At 41.8% G+C, this 21,623-nt stretch overlaps 1 protein-coding gene and 1 long non-coding RNA gene across 5 annotated transcripts in view; one reads left to right on the top strand and one right to left on the bottom strand.

The window, feature by feature from the left end:
• DGKD (diacylglycerol kinase delta) overlaps positions 1–21,623 on the bottom strand; it is a 79,462-nt gene that overhangs the window by 32,328 nt on the left and 25,511 nt on the right. For all 3 annotated transcript variants that reach the window (XM_075201761.1, XM_075201759.1, XM_075201760.1), the window contains exons 3-12: positions 20,340–20,420; positions 13,629–13,733; positions 13,021–13,153; positions 11,411–11,517; positions 10,372–10,497; positions 1,182–1,284; positions 940–1,102; positions 650–758; positions 266–405; positions 35–119 (exon numbers count right to left, since the gene is read on the bottom strand). In XM_075201761.1, the coding sequence (XP_075057862.1) occupies positions 35–119; positions 266–405; positions 650–758; positions 940–1,102; positions 1,182–1,284; positions 10,372–10,497; positions 11,411–11,517; positions 13,021–13,153; positions 13,629–13,733; positions 20,340–20,420 (1,152 nt within the window). The remainder of the gene's footprint in view (positions 1–34; positions 120–265; positions 406–649; positions 759–939; positions 1,103–1,181; positions 1,285–10,371; positions 10,498–11,410; positions 11,518–13,020; positions 13,154–13,628; positions 13,734–20,339; positions 20,421–21,623) is intronic.
• Positions 1,715–21,042, top strand: LOC142143703 (uncharacterized). 2 transcript variants are annotated; one of them, XR_012689567.1, is made up of 3 exons: positions 1,715–1,954; positions 13,029–13,155; positions 20,869–21,042. It is a non-coding gene; the product is annotated as an uncharacterized LOC142143703 (long non-coding RNA). The 2 variants fall into 2 exon arrangements; XR_012689566.1 differs by lacking the exon at positions 20,869–21,042 and adding an exon at positions 13,570–14,018.

The raw sequence follows: 21,623 nt of genomic DNA on the forward strand, positions 1-21,623 counted from the left end.
ACCAGAACATGTAACAGCCACTATGAGCCCTCACCTCACAGTCCTCGCTTGGCTCTGTGCCCATAGAGGGATCTGGTGCCTGAGTTGGCAGCTTGGTCTCATACACCATAATGCTCCACCTGCCAGGAATCAGAGCATTATGATATATATGGGGACGTTGAATTTAACCTAATGTCCATATTATATTTACTTTTGCAATGAAAATGTTTACGATTACAATCATATAAGATTTAGACTTATTAGGACACATTTTCATTATACTTACCTATCCAACATTTTAGTCCCGGCTCTCTCCAGCTTCTCCAGTATCTGGGGTAGCTGAGTGTCATCATCACATGCAGAGCCCCAGCCAAGCACGCGTGCCAGGTCGTTCCCTGTGCCCAGAGGCAGAACTCCTAGCTGACACTGAAAAAGGAGATCAACAGGCATTTGACAAAGCACAGTGAAGTGTATCAATACCAGTTAGTATAGGCAAAATGTAAACACAAATGAAAAGACAGAGCCCATAACACACCTTAATACAAGCTTTATAATTCTATCATGCGCAGTCATGATTTGCGTCTTGCTGATTATCACTATAATGGAACAGCCTAGTATTTAATTACAAATGAAACATAACAGCTACATAACATTTATATTCCGTGTATACCTGTTTGTGAAGATTAAGCGTGTCTATTTCGGAGAGAACCCAGCCCACGCTGCCATCACCCCCACAAACCAGTATCCTGAAGGTGTCAAACTTTTGAAACAAGCGTAAACTAAAGGAGAATAAATTCACAATGTCAGCTGTGCCCTAATGTATGCAGGTTTTATTCAACATAGACATCAATGTAAGTGTAAATGCCACTTTAACACAGTAGATAAAAGCTTTGTGCTTTGTATACATGAGATTTAGCTATTTTTCCCCCCTTCTGAAAACACATGGCCGCATTGTCTCACCCTAGATGAGGCCCTCCATTCATTAGATCAAACACTTGGGCTGGGTTAAGCAGCTGTTTGAAACGTCGCAGGAACTTCACTCCTTGGTTGTCTCCGCTCTTTGAATTAACAAAGACAAGCAGAGGACTAGTGCAGGAGGGAGGGCAGGTGGCCTTCCAGAACCCTGGAGAAGAGGAAGAGATGTGCCGATCAGCGGAAGGTTGGACATGCTCACGTTCCTATGGTACAATGCAGACACCTACCATCCGAGTCAATGCTGTTGAGAGCTGTCGGGGGGATCACAGACACTTTACACTGACCAAGTGGACATTTTTCAGGCAGAAGTTCTTTACAAGAAGAGTGTACCTACATCAAGCAGAGCACTAGTTATATATGGGAAAATATAAAGGGAAAGCGCAATGTCAAGAATAAAACAAAAAAAACGTTGAAACACCACATTGCTGAATGCTGAAACAGTTAATGCTAAACTACAAGTATCCATTAGCTTAACATTGGTAACAAATGCTTAAGTGGGACACCAATGTCAAAATTGTATATAGTTTTAAAACGAATGTTTACATCTTAAGTACAGATGTCTCAGCTCTTAACCATTTATATTGTACAAATATTTGTATTATTCTTCCATTTCAATGAAATTTGTTTATTTGGCTACAAACCCATAACTATTCATCTTATCCCTAATTAGCGCATACAATAAAAGGAAAGCTATCATCACTAAACATGGCTCTTCTGGAGAATGGACCTTTTATTTTAATACTTTTCATTTTTCAGAAAGACACAGGAATATACCACAACCTGACAAGATTGCAGAAACTTGAGGCTACATAAACACCACTGTACAAACATTTATTTTGTGAGACTATAAAACACAAAAGAAACAAAAATGCTGTGAAAACAAGAGAAAAGTGTTGGCTTACAAGGGAGACTGGAAGAGGAGAAGGATGGAAAGAAAGGTGGCCTGAACCTTTTTAAGAACAGGACCCCAAGTCCAAGCTCTCAAGCGCAGGCAACACTGGTATTACAATCAATTTTGAGGGGAAGCTTAAAATCTAAAGGTTACAAATACTGTCAAAAATGTGAGCCTTCTTATGTAGATCAGTTGTGACTTTCTCCATACTTGCTACATGCCAGACTGTACTGAAGACAGATGGGGGTATATTTACTAAACGGCGGATTTGAAAAAGTGGAGATGTTGCCTATATTTTGTAGAATGTACTAAATAAATGATAACTAGACTCTGATTGGTTGCTATAGGCAACATCCCCACTTTTTCAAACCCACAGCTTGAGAAATTCATCCCATGGAGTTGTTACAGAAATCTTGCTAATTCACACCTAGCTAGATTAAGAATGTAAAAACGAAGTTGGTCTGTGTAAACCCAGGAGACTCAAACACATAACAATGGACTTTTAAAAGGGATTGGTCAACAAAAAATCTGAAAAATATTCGGATGCGTTAAAAACCCCCCAAACCAAACCCATCCACCTTAATTTATTATTATTGAGCAATAGAAAGATATTAGATGAGGCTTTTTTGCTTGTCATTTTATGACAAATTGTTTGCTGCAGAATGCTTTATACAGCTGTTACTCCGTCACTCTTAGAGCCTGCATGTATTTCAATATAAGCAAAATAAATCAATAGAAAGAGAGGTGAGTAAACCTCCGTTAAGTAATGTAAAAAACAACATACACCAACCAAACAAGACACAAGTAACAAAGAAGTGTGTGATAATATTAGTTGTTGTGTGCTATTTCAATATGCATATTGTGTACAAGGATTTGATTTAGCTACATTTAAAATAAATAAATAAAGCAGTTACGTTTTTGAAGAAACTTAATAAGAAGCAAAGATAAGTAATAATAAGGAATGACAAATCACAGGAAGATAGACTGGTAAGAGAGCCTAGCAAATGGCATAAGAGGATAAAACTGCTAAATGACAAACTGTATTATATGGAGATTTAAATATAAGAAATATTAAAATAGTGGAATTTATTTTTAAATCTTACAAGAATTAGCCCATGACAGCGTGCATGCAAATGAGATTTATCAATTATGCGCTTTAAGATTTTTCCCTATCCAGAGAACATTAGGCTACAGATTCAATTAACTGCAGTAACACTTCTTATCTGTAACAACGAACAATGCTTAGCTAATAATTGGTGTCCTATTCTACATTTTAATTGATAGGACTTTCTTGTGTTATATGTGTTTGTTTTCTATTCAGAGTGAGAATTTAGCTGTCATATCATTGTGTAACAACTTTTGACAAAACAATGCTTTATTTAATCAATCTTGATCTTTAAATAATGCAATGAGATTATGCAGGTAATTTTTAACCAAAAATCACATGAACAAATCATATGAACATGTGATTTATCCATTTTAATGATTAATCCCCAGTTGAAAGTAGATATGTTTTAATTCATTATATAAAGGTGCCCATTAGTGCTACGATTTTCACTACCAATTAGGCCCTCTTAGATCTATTTAGACACAAAATGAAGAGTGCACGGGACAGATGATAAAAACTGACGGATCTTATAAATTTGGCCATTCACGTGAATGATCAACCCAGTGGTTGGCGTGTATGCGCTTCTTAAAAAATTTGTAAATCCAAATATTTGCTGAATATGAATAACTTTGAACAAACAAATAAATGTAAAGAAGGAAAAGCATATGACAGATCCTTATGAAACTGTCACACACACTCTAGAATTGGCTTCTGTGACTTGAAATCTGTGCACACACTTAGTTTCACTTCACAATGGTTTAATTTTCATTGTTTGAGCATGTTGCTTCTTAGTTCCTCTCATGCATGCTGTCACATTGTCATATAGTGCTGAGGTTCTAATCTACTGCTAGTAAATAATTATCTTTTCTGTGTTTCCTTTATTATCTCTATGAGAGCAAATGTAGTTACATCATACTCTGTATTGACATATTCACAATTTGCAAACACTGTTATTACATCTCAACAAAATATTATAAAAACTCATTAACACAGTATTCCAATCAACTTCAGTAACATTTCCGCATGACTTTAGTGAACTGCTGACTTAGCTACTCTGGGTTTAGAGAACATAGACAGTAGAGAGTCACACTTACAAGAGTGGAGTTAGACCAAAAATTGTGTTAATAGGAACGGTTTCTCCAACACTTAAACTCTAATTTCCAAACATCTCAAATATTTTTTTTAAGACCATTACAGTCTAAACAACAAAAAAAAAGATGGAACCAGAGAAACGGATTTATCGTAAGTATAAAAATCCTCTTTTCTCTTTCATCCTATCTGGGGGACACTGCTACCATGGGGACGTTCTAAAGCAGCCCCCCTAAGGGTGGGACTGCTCTGACAGCCCGGCACGTAGAGCACTACGGCCAAAATTGGCGTCTGTAGATGCAAAGGCATGGAATTGATAGAATTTTGTAAAAGCATGGAGCGAGGACCAGGTGGCTGCTCTGCAAAGTTGGTCCACTGAGGCCCCGTTTCTCGCTGCCCAGGACGCCCCCACCGAATAGGTAGAATTGGCATTAGGTCGACCTGGCACCAGCCGGTTAGCACTGATGTAAGCCTGCCTAATGGTTGCAGTGTTCCATCTTGCAATGGATTGCTTTGAGGCAGGCCATCCTCTTTTATGTGAATCAAAAAGGATAAATAAAGATTCTGTGCGTTGAATGTGGGAAGTCCTCCTCACATAAATTCGGAGAGCCCTGACCACATCCAAACACTCCATCGAATTTTGTCTGGAAGATGATGCCCCCTGCCTGAAACACTGGAACCACAATCTCTTGGTTCATGTGAAATGCCGAAACCACCTTCGGTACGAACTAAGGAATAGTCAAGTAGAAATGCTCTGTCCTCGTGAAAAAACAAATATGGCTCAAGACATGAAAGGGCTCCTAACTCTGACACTCTACAAGGCGATGCAATTGCCAGAAGGAACGCTACTTTCCACGTTAAGAACCTTAGATCAGCTAAATGCAACGGTTCAAAAGGAGGCCCCTTAAGCATATTAAGTACCGGGTTGAGATCTCATGGTGCCGCAGGCAGGACATAAGGCAGTTGGATATGCAAGACTTCCTTTAGAAACGTCCTAATATCCGGCATGTCCGCCAATCGAAGATGAAAGAAAACCGAAAGGGCTGAAATTTGTACTTTTAAAGAGCCCAAACGGAGACCTGCAAGACGGAGAAGGCGAAAAGACAACATATGGCAAGGCCGATTCTCACACCATCTGATATACATGTGCCGGATGCGGTGGTAGATATGAGCCGAAACTGGCTTACGAGCTCGCAACAGCGTGTTCACAACTCTAGGAGAGAATCCTCTAGACCTCCTGTCACTCACCGGACTGTGAGTGCTTCTTCCCGTATATTTAGGAACCGTGGCCGTCCTCCATCCTGAGGGTCTGCGCATGCGCAGCCCTTTCAAACCCTTCAGTACCTGTTCCTTTAACTTAATTGGCAGATCAGGCAACACTCCCTATATTAAGCACCTGTGGTCAATACCACGTTGCCTGATCTTGGAGTCTCATTCCCCATGAGCCTCTGAAGGTGTTTCCTCGTGTATTCAGCGCTGCTGATTCCTGTGGTTTCCAGATCACTTCTACTCCTGTGGTTTCCAGACCACTTCAACCCTCCTGTGTTTCATCGTGACTGTTAGCTGATTCCTATCCGCTGCCTCCGTGCACTACAGTCTTCCAACCACTTCAACTCTGCTGTGTTTCATCGTGACTGTTAGCTGATTCCTATCCGCTGCCTCCGTGCACTACAGTCTTCAATCTACTTCAACTCATCTGTGTTTCATCGTGACTGTTAGCTGATTCCTATCCGCTGCCTCCGTGCACTACAGTCTTCAATCTACTTCAACTCACCTGTGTTTCATCGTGACTGTTTGGCTGATTCCTATCTGCTGCCTCCGTGCGCTTCAGTCTTCAGCTCATCTCATCTCTCCCGTGTTTCCTCGAGACTGCTACAACTGATTCCTATCCGCTGCTCTCCATGCTCAACAGTTCCAGCTCAGCTCTGCTCTCCCGTGTTTCATCGTGGCTGCACCTGCTGGTTGCTATCCGCTACCTCCGTGTACCTGCAGAGTCCTGCTGACTGCTACTCCTCAGTTCTACTCGTGACTACAACAGCTGATCCGCTTTCCGTGCTTCTCAGTGTTCCTGCTGGTCTCTACTCGCCAGTCTGCATCGGATCTGCGCCTCACTGCTTTCATCTCGTCTAGACCATCGCTACTCTTCAGGGTTCTCCAGGAGTCCAGTTCTACATACTACTGCTTCCTGAGTATTTGTTCCCCTGCTGGTCTACCTACCTGTGCGCTGCACCTACTTGATTACCGCTTCACCCTTCAGGGACTTCGCATCCTGCCGGCCTCCAGCCGTTCAGGTATCTCTGCACTCCTGTCTGACAGCCTGCTCCTGAATCACGGTATGCATACTTCTCATTGACTGTGCTGGTGTATTGCATATCTTGCTGGACTGAGTTTGTTCTCCTCTGGAGTTTACTATCCGCTGGGACTATTACCATCATTGACTGTGTTATCTTTTGCCCGGATTGTTTCAGTGACTTTCTACTATTGCAGTGCTGTTCAGTCATTACTATATTGTGCATGTTATTGTGGATCAAGTTTAAGGTGCCCGTGTATCCTCTGTATTGCAGTCTCTCCCCGTGCTCCTCCTCACATATATATTCAGTGGTACAACTTGCTAGAGGCAGACCACTGATCCCTGTTTCCTGTGTCACCTGTTCCAGTATCCTCTCACATAGCAGTGGTACAACTTGCTAACGCAGACCACTGACTCCCCGGATACCTCCACTTGGATTCCATTCCTTCACTCAGACAGCGGTACAACTTGCTATCCGCAGACCGCTGACTCTCATCACCTCCTCGTTTCTGTTGGACATTCCTCCTCACTATAGCAGTGGTACAACTTGCTACCGCAGACCAGTGACTACCCTCACGTGTCCTTTGTCCATACAGTTCCTCGTGTATTACTACATCCATATTACCAGTGCTGCTAGTCATAGACTTTCCTGAGCATCTCTATCACCTGCTATTTCCTGTTCCGTGATCACCCTGCTACCAGAGTACCATATTACCATCTATACTGCTCTGGTAAGCCTATCACCTGGTGATTCCTGGGTAAAGACTCCTAGTGCCCGTGACACCTCCAAAGGCTGGCTTCAACAGCCATCCCGTTAAAGTCAGCCTTGGCAAGTCCTGATGTTGGAATGGGCCCTAGAGAAGGAGGGCTCGCAGTGGTCTGCATACCATACTCTCCGCGGCCAGGTGAGAACCACCAGTATCACTGGGAATACCCCTTGTTTTACTCTTCTGAGAATGTGGTGAATCATGGGTATGGGTAGGAACAGATATCCCAACCTGAAGTCCCAGGGCATTGTCATGACGTCGACGGCTAACACCAGGGGGTCCCTTGCGCAGAATCTTGGGACCTTCCTGTTGTGCCTCAACGCCATGAGGCCCAGGTCCGGGAGACCCCATCTCCGTATCGGAAGACTTCCGGATAGACTGACCACTTCCCCGGCATCACTGCATGATGGCTTAGATAATCTGCCTTCTAGTTCTGGATGCGTGGGATGAACACCGCTGAGATTGAGGGAACAATCTGTTTCGCCCAGGCAAAGATCTGTGCTACCATTGCAATTGCTCCTGCACTTCTAGTTCCGCCCTGTCTGTTGACATAAGCCACTGCTGTGGCATTGTCAGATTGTAACCTGACTGGAAAACCCCCCTGGGCGCCTCGAAGAGCCATTAGCATGGCCTTCAACTCCAGAATGTTGATAGACAGGGAAGACTGCTGAGTCGACCAAAGGCCTTGAAGGCGTAAGTGAAGGGCCACAGCCTCCCACCCCTTTAAGCTGGCGTCTGTGGTCACTATGATCCAGGACCATGGAGCAAAGGACCTGCCTACCGCTAGGTGATCCTGGACCAACCACCTCTGAAGAAACACCCTCGCTTTGGAAGACAAACATAATCTCTGGCGTTCCAACTGCAGGTGGGAACCTGATCACTTCATTAAGAGGTCCCACTGGAAGCAGCGGGAATGGAACCGACAGTAAGCAATTGTCTCGAAGGTTGACACCACCTTCCCTAGGAGATGCATGTATAAGTTTCCCCTTCACTCCCCCTTCCCTTATCCTCCTTCTCTCCCTCCCTCGTGTCTTTCTGTCTGTCTACCCCACCCCTTAGATTGTACGCTCCTTTGAGCAGGGTCATCTCTCCTCCTGTTTTCACCACTTTTAACTCTGCTCTCCAGCTACCTTGCCCTCCTCCTCTAGGACCTTCTTCTCCCCGTTCCCTCTTGCTCCCTCCTCTCCACCCTGGGGGTTTCCCTGCCATCCGTGCCCTCTTGCGCTCCGCCGTATGCGGGACCTTCCCCTCTCCCCTCCCCCGCCCCTCTAGCTGTGCTTTGAGCTCACTGAGTTACTGTGCGTTTTGTTTACTGTATTGTGCTGTCTCACCTTTGTATTGTAATTTTGTTTGTCCCTGTACGGCGCTACGGATACCTAGTGGCGCCCTATAAAAATAAATTAATAATACTAATAATAATAATAAGTGAAAGTTGGACTGGGAGTGGCCAGGACCCGTGTAGTTATTTCTCGTAACAACCTGGCCTTGTCCTCCAGGAGAAACACCTTTTGTTATCTGGTGTCCATGATGAGCCCCAGGAAGGTCATCCGTTGGCAGGGAATCAATTGCGATTTTTTTAGGTTTATTAACCATCTATGGTGCTCCATTATCCTGATGGTAAAAATCAGGTGCTGTTGTAACAGATTCACTGATGTGGCCTTGATGAGGAGGTCGTCTAAGTATAGTATTATTCTGACCCCACTGGAACGAAGACATGCCGCCATCACTGACATTATTTTTTTGAACACAGGAAATATTTTGTAAGTTTGCTTTCCCCTTATCAGATATTTTTAAGAGAAAAACACACTGAAGCAATAGAAATTCAGTCACACAAGATATACCGGTAGCTTGAAATAAATACAAGTATACTAATTAATCTATGACAGACAAAGTTGCATCTTTTAACAAGCAATATGAAAAGATGTAAGTTGACTAAGTAGAATCCAATATTTTTTTAATCTATTTGCAACACATTTAACAATATATATCATTATCCAATATGAATATAAAGGTATATAATATTGGTACTTAGCCTTACAGCTAAGCCAGATATGCAGGAGAGGAGTCAGCCAGCAGTGTCCCCAATGTGATGGCTGAGGAGAGTCTGCTGTCGTCCTGAGCAATCTCTTGGCGCGCAGATGGGGGAATCTAAGTGTGCAAATCAAGGTGGGGAAGCTCTATATACCTTAGCTCCGCCCAGGAGGTTTCCTGCTCCTCTAATCGGTGACTGTTATCCTATTATTTTAAACAGCCCACCGCTTGTTTATCCTTCGTTCTCCTTCCCAGACAAGTTCCTGCAGCTTAGACAGGATCCCCCCTCCTTTCTCTGAGGGGGGAACTTCGTATGACCCAGCAAGATGGCGCCCGCCATCGCTCTGAGTAACGGCGCTCTATGCCTGTCAAGACAGCGCCAGTATGTCGGGAGGCTATCAGTGTGACAGCAGCTTCATTAAGCTGCCTGTCAGCACTGAAACACTGCAAGCGCTGTCAGTGAGAGCCGCCCGGCTCTCACAAGACAGTGTATGTGTGGGCGTAAAAAGGAGTGTGTTCTCTATCTCTAGAACACACCTCTTGGATAATATAGAAACAGAAAAAAAAAATTCTTTACTAAAAAAATAAAGGAATAAAAGAGTAAATCAAAGTAACAAGCTATGCTAGCACACAAATTAAGCCCAACTCCCTTGGGCACTTAATCTAAACTTGAGTAGCTACAGGGGTTGCAGAGGGGAGGGGTCTGTCAGCATTGATACATTAAACAAGTTAACTAGTTAGGTGCCAACTCCATGCTCCCCTCATACAACCCATGGTAGCAGTGTCCCTCAGATAGGATGAAAGAGAAAAAATAATTTTATGCTTTAAAGTGACTTTTCTTTTGCATCCTAGCAAAGTACAAGTGAAATATCTTAGATGCTCTACTAGTGTTCTAGTGGTATGCAGGAAGCTTTTCACCCATGTCTGAGTACACAGTCCGTTCATTTCTCATCGGAATAGCTGATACCTACAACGGCTGAATTATACTACCCCACTATCTGGTTCCACTACATTCCAAACGTGCACTTGAGCCCTAAGGGTAGTATTTGGATAGACCTCACACATCAAATCCCATTGACATAGAGAACCACATGAAGAAATGTAGTGAGCTTAGCTTCTTCCAATGTTCTTCTGTGTGACATCAAACTAATATACATATAGAAACTCCTGATGCAGGTTAAAACACCAAATATTTATGTGACTAAGGAGACAGACCTGACGATCTATAAGTAAGGCTTACCATTGCTTTGCACCACAAACACTGCCAGTCCTGCAGACGGAGTACACTGCCACATGTCTTCTCACATACTGTGCATTTAGCGCTCACAGGTAGGTTCCCCTCCAGCCACTGGTGCGGCATTGATACCTAAAGGAAAGTGAGCAGAATGATGAGCCATTTTTAAAGCATTTCCAAATACTACCCTCAAGTGAATGCCTTTCAAAAGTGTAAGGTAGGTAGAACAGTGTATAACTCAAGATTGCAGACCCCATAGCAGGACCCTCTATTTTTCTCAATCTTCCCCCCATTTGATTCCACTCTGCACTGACCTGCTCCCTCATCTAACAGGTCATGCAGCCCCCAGCCACAATGAAAGAACACAGCTGTCTATACTTGCTCCCCATATGAACACAGACTGGAGGACAAGGGACTGACTGGGAGCCCCCTGGGCCCATAGGATACACTAAACTTATCTGTGTAATGCAAATATTAAGGGATGAAAGTGTAAAATATTGTTGGCTTTATCAATGTATTAGTAAGTCTGCCTGCTGATGACCTCACCATTCTGTAGAACTGATATATTCTCCCAGAGTTCTCTTGTGAATCATTTTGACTATTGATAATCCATTTAAAATACAATATCTTGGGGGTGTTTTAGTGGCAGGGAATTTGTGTGACATCATCTGGGCATGATATGATGTCATTGGGGAAGGGTCTGGAAGGACACAAATATGACAGAGAGCAGACAAAAGTGCTAGCAGATGAGTTAGCTCATAGTCTACACAACAGCACGAAATAAAACTGTGTGTAGCAAATGCATTGCCGTCTGCTAGGCACAATTAAGTAAACAGTCCTTATAAATGTGCACAAGGGTACAAATAGCTCTGCTCTATTGGCAGAAGCAGCAGGAAGTTAAGCAGCGAGGACAGATGTAGTCCTGTATAGGGCAGGAGTAACACTGACAAATATTTCTACATATAGAGGTGGCGGTGCTATATGGGCTGCTATGACTATTGTTATATCACTGGAGACAGATAAGTAGGAATAAATGTATACTAACCCCATCTTCATCTTCAATTATGTCCTTCCCAATAGAAGCCAAAGTGGTCCATTTGCAGTTATTGGTGGCCCTCACTGCACATCGTCTATGAGATTTAAACTTGCATACTGTATATAGAGGTGACAAACAAACAACACCACACATAATAAACCAACAGTCATTACATTCCACACATACCTGCAATAAAATGTATAACACATACACTAGATAATATCCCTGCTACACCATTTGCACTGGTAGAGATGAATGGAGCGTTCTACTCATTTTACACTGTGTTTTGCTGCATACTTAGGTCACTTTCTGGGATGTTGTGTGATATTTGTTATAATACAAAAAACAGTGCTAATTGGAAAAACAAATGCTCTGACAAATGTATATAATGTAGCTCAGCCTTCAGCAAACAAGAGGCCCTTAAGTGGTTGTTGAACAACAACTCCCAGAATCTACGTTTAACTGCTGTCAGCTCTTGATGTATATACATCTTTTCAATGCATTTATAAAAGCAGAGCAGCTTGTCTTAGTTCATAATCCACAAAGCAGGAAGTCATGTCATGCTGACAAAGTCGTTGACTTTAAGTACATAGCCTTTTATGACAGACACACCTAAAATAGCACTGAAATTGTGAGCTTCTCTTAGCAACACACTATAATCAACGTTTCCACTGAGGTGAAAGCACTAAAGACATGTAACAATGTTCTGGCTGCTATTTATTATTCTTCAACAATTCTAACACTATGAAGAAAACCGTTGACAAGGGTTTTTGACTTGACAAAAGAAGAACATCATGTAAGACAATGACAGCAGATACAATTGTATATACTACAGCAGCAGTAAGCCTTACAACCTTTATGCTATTAGTCTCAGGAATGGAGACCCCCAGACAGAATGTCATGTCAGTAAGTGTGTTTGGGGCCATATATCACCATTTACCTGTTCACAGTTAGCCCCCTTCTTGTTTTTTAAAAAGAGAATTTTACTATGGTTTGGAAAGTCTGATATTACTTTACAACCCACAATATATAGGAAATATTACTTATGTATTAATAATATGGGAGAATAACGTAATTATTTGGATTTAATGACATACATCACTATTAACAGAATTAAGATCGACATATTACAGGTCTAATTTCGGAATTAGGGTTACTTTAGTAGGAAATGTCAATTATTGCATTAGATTACAAACTATAATATGTTGGGGCATTACAGAGAGTTCCAAACCATTGTTCAATGGACTGATTCAGTGTCTATTTCAATACTACTTGTCATTTATAGTTGCACTATTGCAAATCTGATCAGTTACCTTCTTATTTCCCAATACAGAATGACTCTTTTGCCATGCAATCCTAACACTGACCCGTGGCAATGCAAGTCATTAATGTGACTATACCAGTTACATATATCACAGTATCATTATTTGTAATTAAGCAAACTGTACTTAACAGTCAAGTTAACAGTTTTATCCTTTATAGGTTTGATATGTCGCAAGCAATGTAAACAGAGTGTGTAACACCACCAGCAGGAAGAACTGCAAGCAGTAGAAATCTTTGAGTAAAACAACCTGACAAATGAAACAACATTACATATGACAGTGTATTTTATTACATACCTTCACAGGAAAGTCCATGGGAAGTGACCCCAGAGAGGGCTTCGCGACACACATTGCAGTAGGTGGGTCGAGCATGAGAACAAGCGTACCAGTTGTGCATTCCGGAGAAATGGTCCATACTGTACTGGGCAGACTGTAAGTATGACAAGCAGAAAGCTGTAGATCCTGCAGGCAGTTTGCACACACACAGGCAAAGCAGGTCAGATCACTGCCCGGTAGAGTTCTGCCTATCAGGATTCTTATGCAAATTATAGGAGAAGTATACTACCTTAACCTAGGAGCAAAACTATTTCCTGATTTTTCTTTTGCATAAGCAACACAATGTAGAAAGGAGAAAATAAAACCAAACATATGTAAACTTTACTTCTCTGCAATTAAAAATAAACTGAAACATAGGAAAAACTTATAAGTGGATTCTAAAAAGTTTGAGCTAGAGATATTTTTCATTCAGTTTACCAGTGAAAGTCTGGCCACTCCTGCAGTACAATAATGAATATAACGTGCACTTGTGCCTTCCAGGCAAATGACCCAGCTTCACCTTTCTTTCAGGCAGTGAACACTATCATTACTGCAGGTCCTATTACATTGGCTGCTGACATGTCACTTACCTCAAACAGTTCACGATTCTGCACAGACTTAAGTGCCGCCATCCATTCCTCCATGTCTTTTCTGTTGTCCGCACTGAGGATGAGTTTGCGAAAGGGAGTGAATACCTGGAAACAGGAGAAGTGGAGCATAAAGTGTATTAGGGACAGGAGAAAGTAAGTTGAAGTCAGCTAAACAGAAAGGCCAGAGAAGCACAACTGAGGCAGGAGGAGGGAGAAAAAAGATCTCATTTAAAGGAGCTGTTTGCTAAAGGCATGAAACCCAAGTGTGCATGGTGGCACTGGAAAGACAAACAAGGGCTTGTCTATAAACAACTCGATATTCACAGAGCTATATATATATACACAAAATAAGGTGCAGCAGACTACATTGGTTCATTAAAAGAGACCTCTTATGGGATATCACTGTTTATAGCAATTAGAAAGAATGGAAAGAAAACAGTTGGTTCACAGCTGCCATTGGTTTAGTCTAACACATTTGTCCCCATTATTTAGCACAAAGCAGCAGGGATGATCATAATAATTCCAATTTTTTAGGCACAGCTATGATACTGCACCGAACACACTCTAATCAGTAAAAATGGGAATTCCTTCCAAAAGAAAATCAGTGGCATGACCTCATGGGAGAGCCATCCTGCAAAACACCTATTCTATTCATACACAGAAGCAGCCTCAGTCTGGGACTTACAATCAAAGCACAGCAATGTGGAGAGAAACTATTATCAAAGCAGATCCGTCTTATCAAAGCGGATAGCAGTGCAGGGACAAAAGAAAAGCATGTACGTTTCCTATCTCTCCTCCATTCAACACACACCCAAACTGGGTGTCATATGGCTGGACCACACCTGGCAGAATCGGTCATCTTCAAATCACATTTGCCAAATAACCAAAAAATATCCTATCCTTTGCCTGCAGTATTACCTGTGTAGTGGGCAATAGAATAAGATAGGGATATTTGTAGTGTCTTGTGGGAGTTTTCTATAATTGGGACAATTGATCTAAATTATAATGCCTATTTAATAACAGGTCTAAAATAATACATGTGTGCTAATAACAACCAATCAGATTTTAGCTCTGAATTGTCTAGTGCAAGTCACACAAATGAATGGCAATATCTAAATGGCTGCTATTAGTGAAAACACGTGTGTATTTTACATGACAATGCTGTATGAAGGTAGAGGAGGGGATTAAAATGAATGGGAGACAAAATTTGAGGGCCACAAGGTCCTGCTGCTAATAGAAAGTAAAAGTGGGTGAGGTGTGAAAGGCAGGTAGGGGGATCTGATGGGCATGTGAAGGGCATGTGGGTTGGTCTTATGAGCATTTAGAGAGCTCTGATGGGCATGTGAGCATGTAGGGAGGTCTGAGGGGCATGTAGGGAGGTCTGATGAGCATGTGAGCATGTAGGGAGGCATGATGAGCATGTAGGGAGGTCTGAGGGGCATGTAGCGAGGTTTGAGGGGCATGTAGCGAGGTCTGATGGACATGTAGGGAGGTCTGAGGGGCATGTAAGGAGGTCTGATGGCATGTAGGGAGGTCTGAGGGGCATGTAGGGAGGTCTGAGGGGCATGTAGGGAGGTCTGAGGGGCATGTAAGGAGGTCTGAGGGGCATGTAGGGAGGTCTGAGGGGCATGTAGGGAGGTCTGAGGGGCATGTAAGGAGGTCTGAGGGGCATGTAGGGAGGTCTGATGGCATGTAGGGAGGTCTGAGGGGCATGTAGGGAGGTCTGATGGCATGTAGGGAGGTCTGAGGGGCATGTAGGGAGGCCTGCTGAGCATGTGGGAAAGGCCCGATGGGAACATGTAGGAAGGTAGGGGGCATTTTGCGGTAAGTGGGGGTCTGAGAGTATATGTGTCTATTTTGGAGATAGTGAGAGGTCTGAGTGGCACAAGGTAGAATTTTGGAACAAGTGAATGGCATGTGATGATCAGTGACGTGGACATGCTGAGGAAGTTTTTTCTGGGGTTGTTTTTTTTATTCTTGAAATTAAAGGTAATGTGCTGCCTTTTTGAAGGTTGGAGGATTGTACCTGCAGCCCTTGCAGTATGTCAGGTTGCCCATAACAGTGATTAAAGTATTTACACTCTTATTTTATTATCGGGAACAAATACCACCAGTGTTTGCTAACTTCGTATTTCAGGTACATTCCATGTGATCCTTTTTGGGACTCTTACACATTACATTAGGGTAGCAATGTGTTACGCTACCAAAACCAAAGGATAATCATGCTTGCCAGGGGGTGAAATCATACATTACTGTGATACACTGCTGTATGCATACACTGTAATGGATGGATTTGAATCTAAATCCCTGCATATAGGGGAAATGTCTCCTGGGCAAAAATCCTACAATTCAACCACAAGAGGGCTGCATGCGGTTCTAGACCATGTGTTGCCCAGCACTGCTTTACAATAATGTATTATTTATGTACCACTTTTATTCATTTTACACTTTGCTGCCCACATACAACAATATGTAGAAAAAAAGTTTAAACAAAAACACATTTTAATTGCACACAAAATGTATGATGGTGAACTTAATATCCTAACATGTATGTAGCAGGTTCAACAGTCACATACAGCATTAATTGATCGCCTTTTGGTATTTTGTGAACTAAAGTTACAATCTACAATTGGGAAATGTACAAGGAGATAGCAATAAAGGTATTCCGGAATAGTAGAACAGAATCAGTATGATTGTATCATTAGCAATTAAGGTGATTTTATATTAAGGCATGTCTATGTGTGGGGAGTCAACATGTATTCTGTTTTGTTATACATGCATGGGGGTACAGCTCTGCTTTGCTTTATTTAGTTTATATGCCTTTCAGACATTCAGGTACAGCTGATGTCAGATAGCTGACAAGAAGGAAGGTGAAGAAAGGAAAATCTGATCCATAGCTACAAATAATTATAGAAACGTTAAAGATTGCTACTCCAGGGTACGGTGAGGAAGATATTCTAGAAAAGAGAAACTAAATAGTGGGTTGAACAGATCAAATGAAAAACAGTAGACGACTGTACTAGGACAAAAAAGAGTTTACAAACACAGTTATGAATGCATTAAAAGCAATTTTGGATTGTATATGTTCTTCATTATTAGCTGCAAGAACCAGATAAGAAAGCAACAATGAGACTATTAGCATAATCTACTTTGTCAGGCTTATAGTCTAGGACACCTTGGTTCCCAAAATGTGCACCGCGGCACCGTGGCCAGAACCAGAAAAAAAATAAAAAACAAAAAAAACGTACTAATCCGGTGGCGCCCAGGACCCAGCATCCTCCTCCCTCCTCGCTTCTCATTGAATCTCGGCCGTGACATCATCATGCTTGGCATTCAGTGAGAAGCGGCAGAAGAGAGGATGCTGGGTCCCGGCACCACCGAATTGGTAAGAAAACAGAAGAAAAGACAGAAGAAATAAAAGAAAGAAGGTCAAGTGTGGTAAGTAAAGAAACGGAGGGGAACGTGATAGGAAACAGCAATGGAGGGGCAAAAGAATGAAAGAGGGGGCATAGTGAGGATGCAGAAGGGGCACAGTGAGGTTGCAGAGCGAGAATGCAGAGGGGGCAGAGCGAGAATGCAGAGGGGGCAGAGTGAATGGATGCAGGGGCACAGAGTGAGTGGATGCAGGGGCACAGAGTGAGTGGATGCAGGGGCACAGTGTGTGGATGAAGGGGGCACAGAGTGTGTGGATGAAGGGGGCACAGAGTGTGTGGATGAAGGGGGCACAGAATGTGTGGATGAAGGGAGCACAGAGTTTTGGATGCAGGGGGCACAGAGTGTGTGGATGCAGGGGCACAGAGTGTGTGGATGCAGGGGCACAGAGTGTGTGGATGAAGGGAGCACAGAGTGTGTGGATGAAGGAGGGCACAGAGTGTGTGGATGCAGGGGCACAGAGTGTGTGGATGAAGGAGGGCACAGAGTGTGTGGATGCAGGGGCACAGAGTGTGTGGATGAAGAAGGGCACAGAGTGTGTGGATGAAGGAGGGCACAGTGTGTGGATATGAAGGAGGGCACAGTGTGTGGATTACGGGGCCACAGAGTGTGTGGATGAAGGAGGGCACAGAGTGTGTGGATATGAAGGAGGGCACAGAGTGTGTGGAGATGAAGGAGGGCACAGAGTGTGTGGAGATGAAGGAGGGCACAGTGTGTGGATGAAGTGGGCACAGTGTCTGTGGATGAAGGGGGCACAGTGTGTGGATGAAGGGGGCACAGTGTGATTTAGCTGTAAATTATTCTTTGACAGAAATATAATTGAAAATATTATATAAAAATATTATTTTCCCTTGGATTTATGTGTATTATTTTTGCATGCAGCTAAATAAGTATTTCTGTCCTGACCTAAATAATTATTACTTTTTTTTGACTACTTATAAAATGGGACTGCTCGGTAATTATTTTGGAGGGGTGCCTTGAAAAAATTATGGAGACTCTAAGGAGCCGATTCAATTCTGCCGAGAATAATGCAGTGTTAGTGTTTTACCGTTAATACGGTAAAACTGCGCATAATTACCCTTAATACGGTAACGGAAATCCAGGTTAAAATTACTGTATTAACAGTAATACTGTTAACGCTGCGCTATTCCAGGCGTGATTGAATCGGCTCCTAAGGGTGCCGCGAACTGCAAAAGTTTGGAAACCACTGGTCTAGGTGTATGTCTAGTGTTAATGATAGTTTGGTACTGTATAGTTAATGAAAAATATAATAAAAAAAATAGATCTTATAAAAAAAAAAGAAGTAATTTTATATGAATGCAAAAAAAGGGAAGGAAAACACAAAAATTATTTGTTTTAAAATAAACAACATTGAACTTCGTTTATTCAAACAAAGAAAAAAACTTCAGTTCCCTAAACTCTAAATACAGCAGAGACCGTACAACGTTCACAAGAAGTATGTGCTACATATACAACCAGAGAGAGACACTGCAAAGTGACAACCTTCTCCCCAAAATTACCAGGTTGGGAAATAACAGTTCATACAAAAATAGTAATAATGTGAATTTACATCTAAGTGGTGTCACTGTTTTAGTCTTATGTGAAGCACACTTCCCTTCCAGGAATGACCATGTCACATAAGTATAGCTGACTGACAAAACTTGCAGTCCCCAAAGATTAAGTAACTTTCAAATAGCAAACCCAAAGAAAACTACTTCACAAAAAGGAAAACTAAGCAACATGTTTAAATACGAGCATATAATAGTAAAAAGCCTCAGATATCTTATTGTCAGCAACAGAAATGTACATTTCACAAGCAAAGACTGTTACTGACAATAAGTAAAATCAAGTGTACATAGGGACAGACAATTAAAACATTAGTTTATATATACTGTACAGTATATGTGTGATTCTGATAACACTATAGAAACAAACTGAAGAATGGTAATTTGAGCTGAGAAAGTATAATACAAGAACTCAGTGAGCAGGAGAGATGTGTGTGACATAGAGACCACCTTTCTCTCCTGACATTGTTCCTAAACAAGCTTTAAGGATACCTAGGCTGGAACCACAGATACTGTGAAGGTGAGAACTCCCAACTACCAGAGAGCCCATACACAAGTCCTTACTGCTCTACTCCTGATCATACACCCAGTTCGGATCCCGGAAGATCTTACAATGCTGATAAAGGACCACACCTAATACTCATAGGAGACCCCCAATGACATTCTAACACAATGCTCCATGGATGTAGATCTGGAAAGGAGCTTACAGAAGCACTTTCATATGCCTGCCAAGAAGCATCTCATTCACTTTCAGTATGATTCACATTTATTTTTAATGAGGTCCGACTGTATACAAGAATAGCAGAATGTCCTGCTATTCTTGTGTCAGCTCGGTTGTTAACCCACATCCTGCCCTGTAGAGCACTGCTCTGTTAACCACATGCTGAATGATACAGAAGGTGTGTACTGATGAGCTTCAACCATAGCAATAAAGCCACTCCCTTGTGGTTAACGGACTTCAGTAATGCAGAAAATGTACACGTGTTCAGATTATATTATATAAGTCTTCATATATTGTCCTAGGCTACATGCACACAAATCTCCCTCACCACCCTTTCGCTGTTTAGCAGGTGATCGGAGGGGAATGGATAAATATCACTGTTATCTATTGACAGATGTCAGTATAGAACACACAGGCTCTTTACCACAACGGGCGATGAAACAGGGAAGGGGAATATCACTGCAGGTTCTATGTACCACGTTCCTGCTCCATAATGTGCACTGGTTCTGTATCTCTGCATGTGAGCGCTAATCTATCTTTCATTCACCAAATCACTGGTGTAAACCAGGTGTGTGCACAAGCCCTTGCTTCCATTGTGAATATTACTGCATGTGCACATTGCTTTTGTTGTTATCATTAAACAGTCCAAAACCAGGCGAATAGGTGAAAAGAAATACATAATATACACACAATAAGTAAAATAGCAACAACTAGCCCCAATAGTTCATTATATCACCAGACAGAGACATCTGGGGTGCCAAAGATGTCCAGTGTCAGACATGAATCAGTATTTACAGATATACATAGGAATAGTATGCATCAGCTGAACCGACAAAATCACCATCATCATGTGACATTAATGATGTCAAAGTATCAGACCTTTGGCAGAGAGATCCAGCAGATGTATAAGCAATGAACACCAGATTATCAGCATCTGCACATCCATGCCAGGCTACTGATGAAGCCCTGTGTTACAGGCGGGGGGATACTTACTGTGAAGCTGTTGTTTAGATTCTTGGTGCTTGACTCAGCAACACTGGCATCTGTTATGTCCACCTCTTCAAATATTATAGACTGTGGGAGAAAATCGGATACAGGTTTTTGAGTCTGGGATACAATATAGAAACTAAAGCACATTTCATCAATAAGTCATTTTCATTCATTTTAATCTTTTTTTGTTATGTTCTGCCAGTATGTTAGTACTGAACTCTCTATCTGAGACAGTGACAGCTTCTGACTTAATGGATGTTTGTATTTTGTACATAACCGGAACAGGGCATCCTGCCGTAAAATATAAGGATATTAGATGCCACAGAGGAATTCCATATAAAGGGCCACCAGCGTAGTGCTTTTATTATATAGGTCACGGAACTCTTGTAATAGGATTTATTTTATAGTATGGGAGTACTTTATTCTCTATAAAACACAAGTGTCATTTTAAAACAGAGCATCTTGCTTGTATGAGGCAATCTTCATATCCAGATATTTTTATCTTAACTGAAAGTTATGCTTTTTATTACAGGAACAAACTTTAAAAGCCTTCAAGATCAGTTACTTAACACAAGCTGCAGCACAACTCTCCAAATACAAGTTATAATTCTACAGAAGTGGCAGCACGTTTATTCAAAACGACATGACAACTCACGTAGTGTTTTACAGGACAGTTTACCTATATTAAAATCACTTGTGTAGTGTGTATGTGTGTATTCTTCTTTAGGATTGTTATAACAAGGTATGAGTACAATCCTGTGAAAATAAAGTATTGAAAACTAAAGCAGTAAAACAAAGAAAGAAGGAAGCATTACTGAGATATAACAAAAGTGAAGAGAGGTAACACGCGGTTCTGGTATATTTTATTTTCATGATCTTGTCACTTAGAAGATGAAACATTTGGAATGCCAATTATGTTGTAGTTCTTGTTTCTGTAAGTTACATAGGTGTGTGATATACCATTCCACCCCAAGCCCTACTAGATGTTTCATGCTCTGCACTCATTTATTTGTCACATTGTAGCCCTCACCCCCACAGAGGATAGGGACTGCAGTCATCATTTATCAAAGCATGTAAATAAATTTTATCTAAACACAGTAGCAAATGACTAGTAATCCAGACTGTCAGTAGACGAATTGTAGCTGATGAATATACTAATAGTCATTGCTGTAAAACAACTAAACAACTGCTAAAGGCATTCACCTCCATCAGTCCATGGTGAGTAGATTGTGGTCAAATCAAGAACCTCTAAATTGATTCATATTTTTCCCATGAGCGGCTGTCCAG

This window comes from Mixophyes fleayi, chromosome 3 (assembly GCF_038048845.1).
Source record: "Mixophyes fleayi isolate aMixFle1 chromosome 3, aMixFle1.hap1, whole genome shotgun sequence".
NCBI classification, from domain to species: Eukaryota; Metazoa; Chordata; class Amphibia; order Anura; family Limnodynastidae; genus Mixophyes; species Mixophyes fleayi.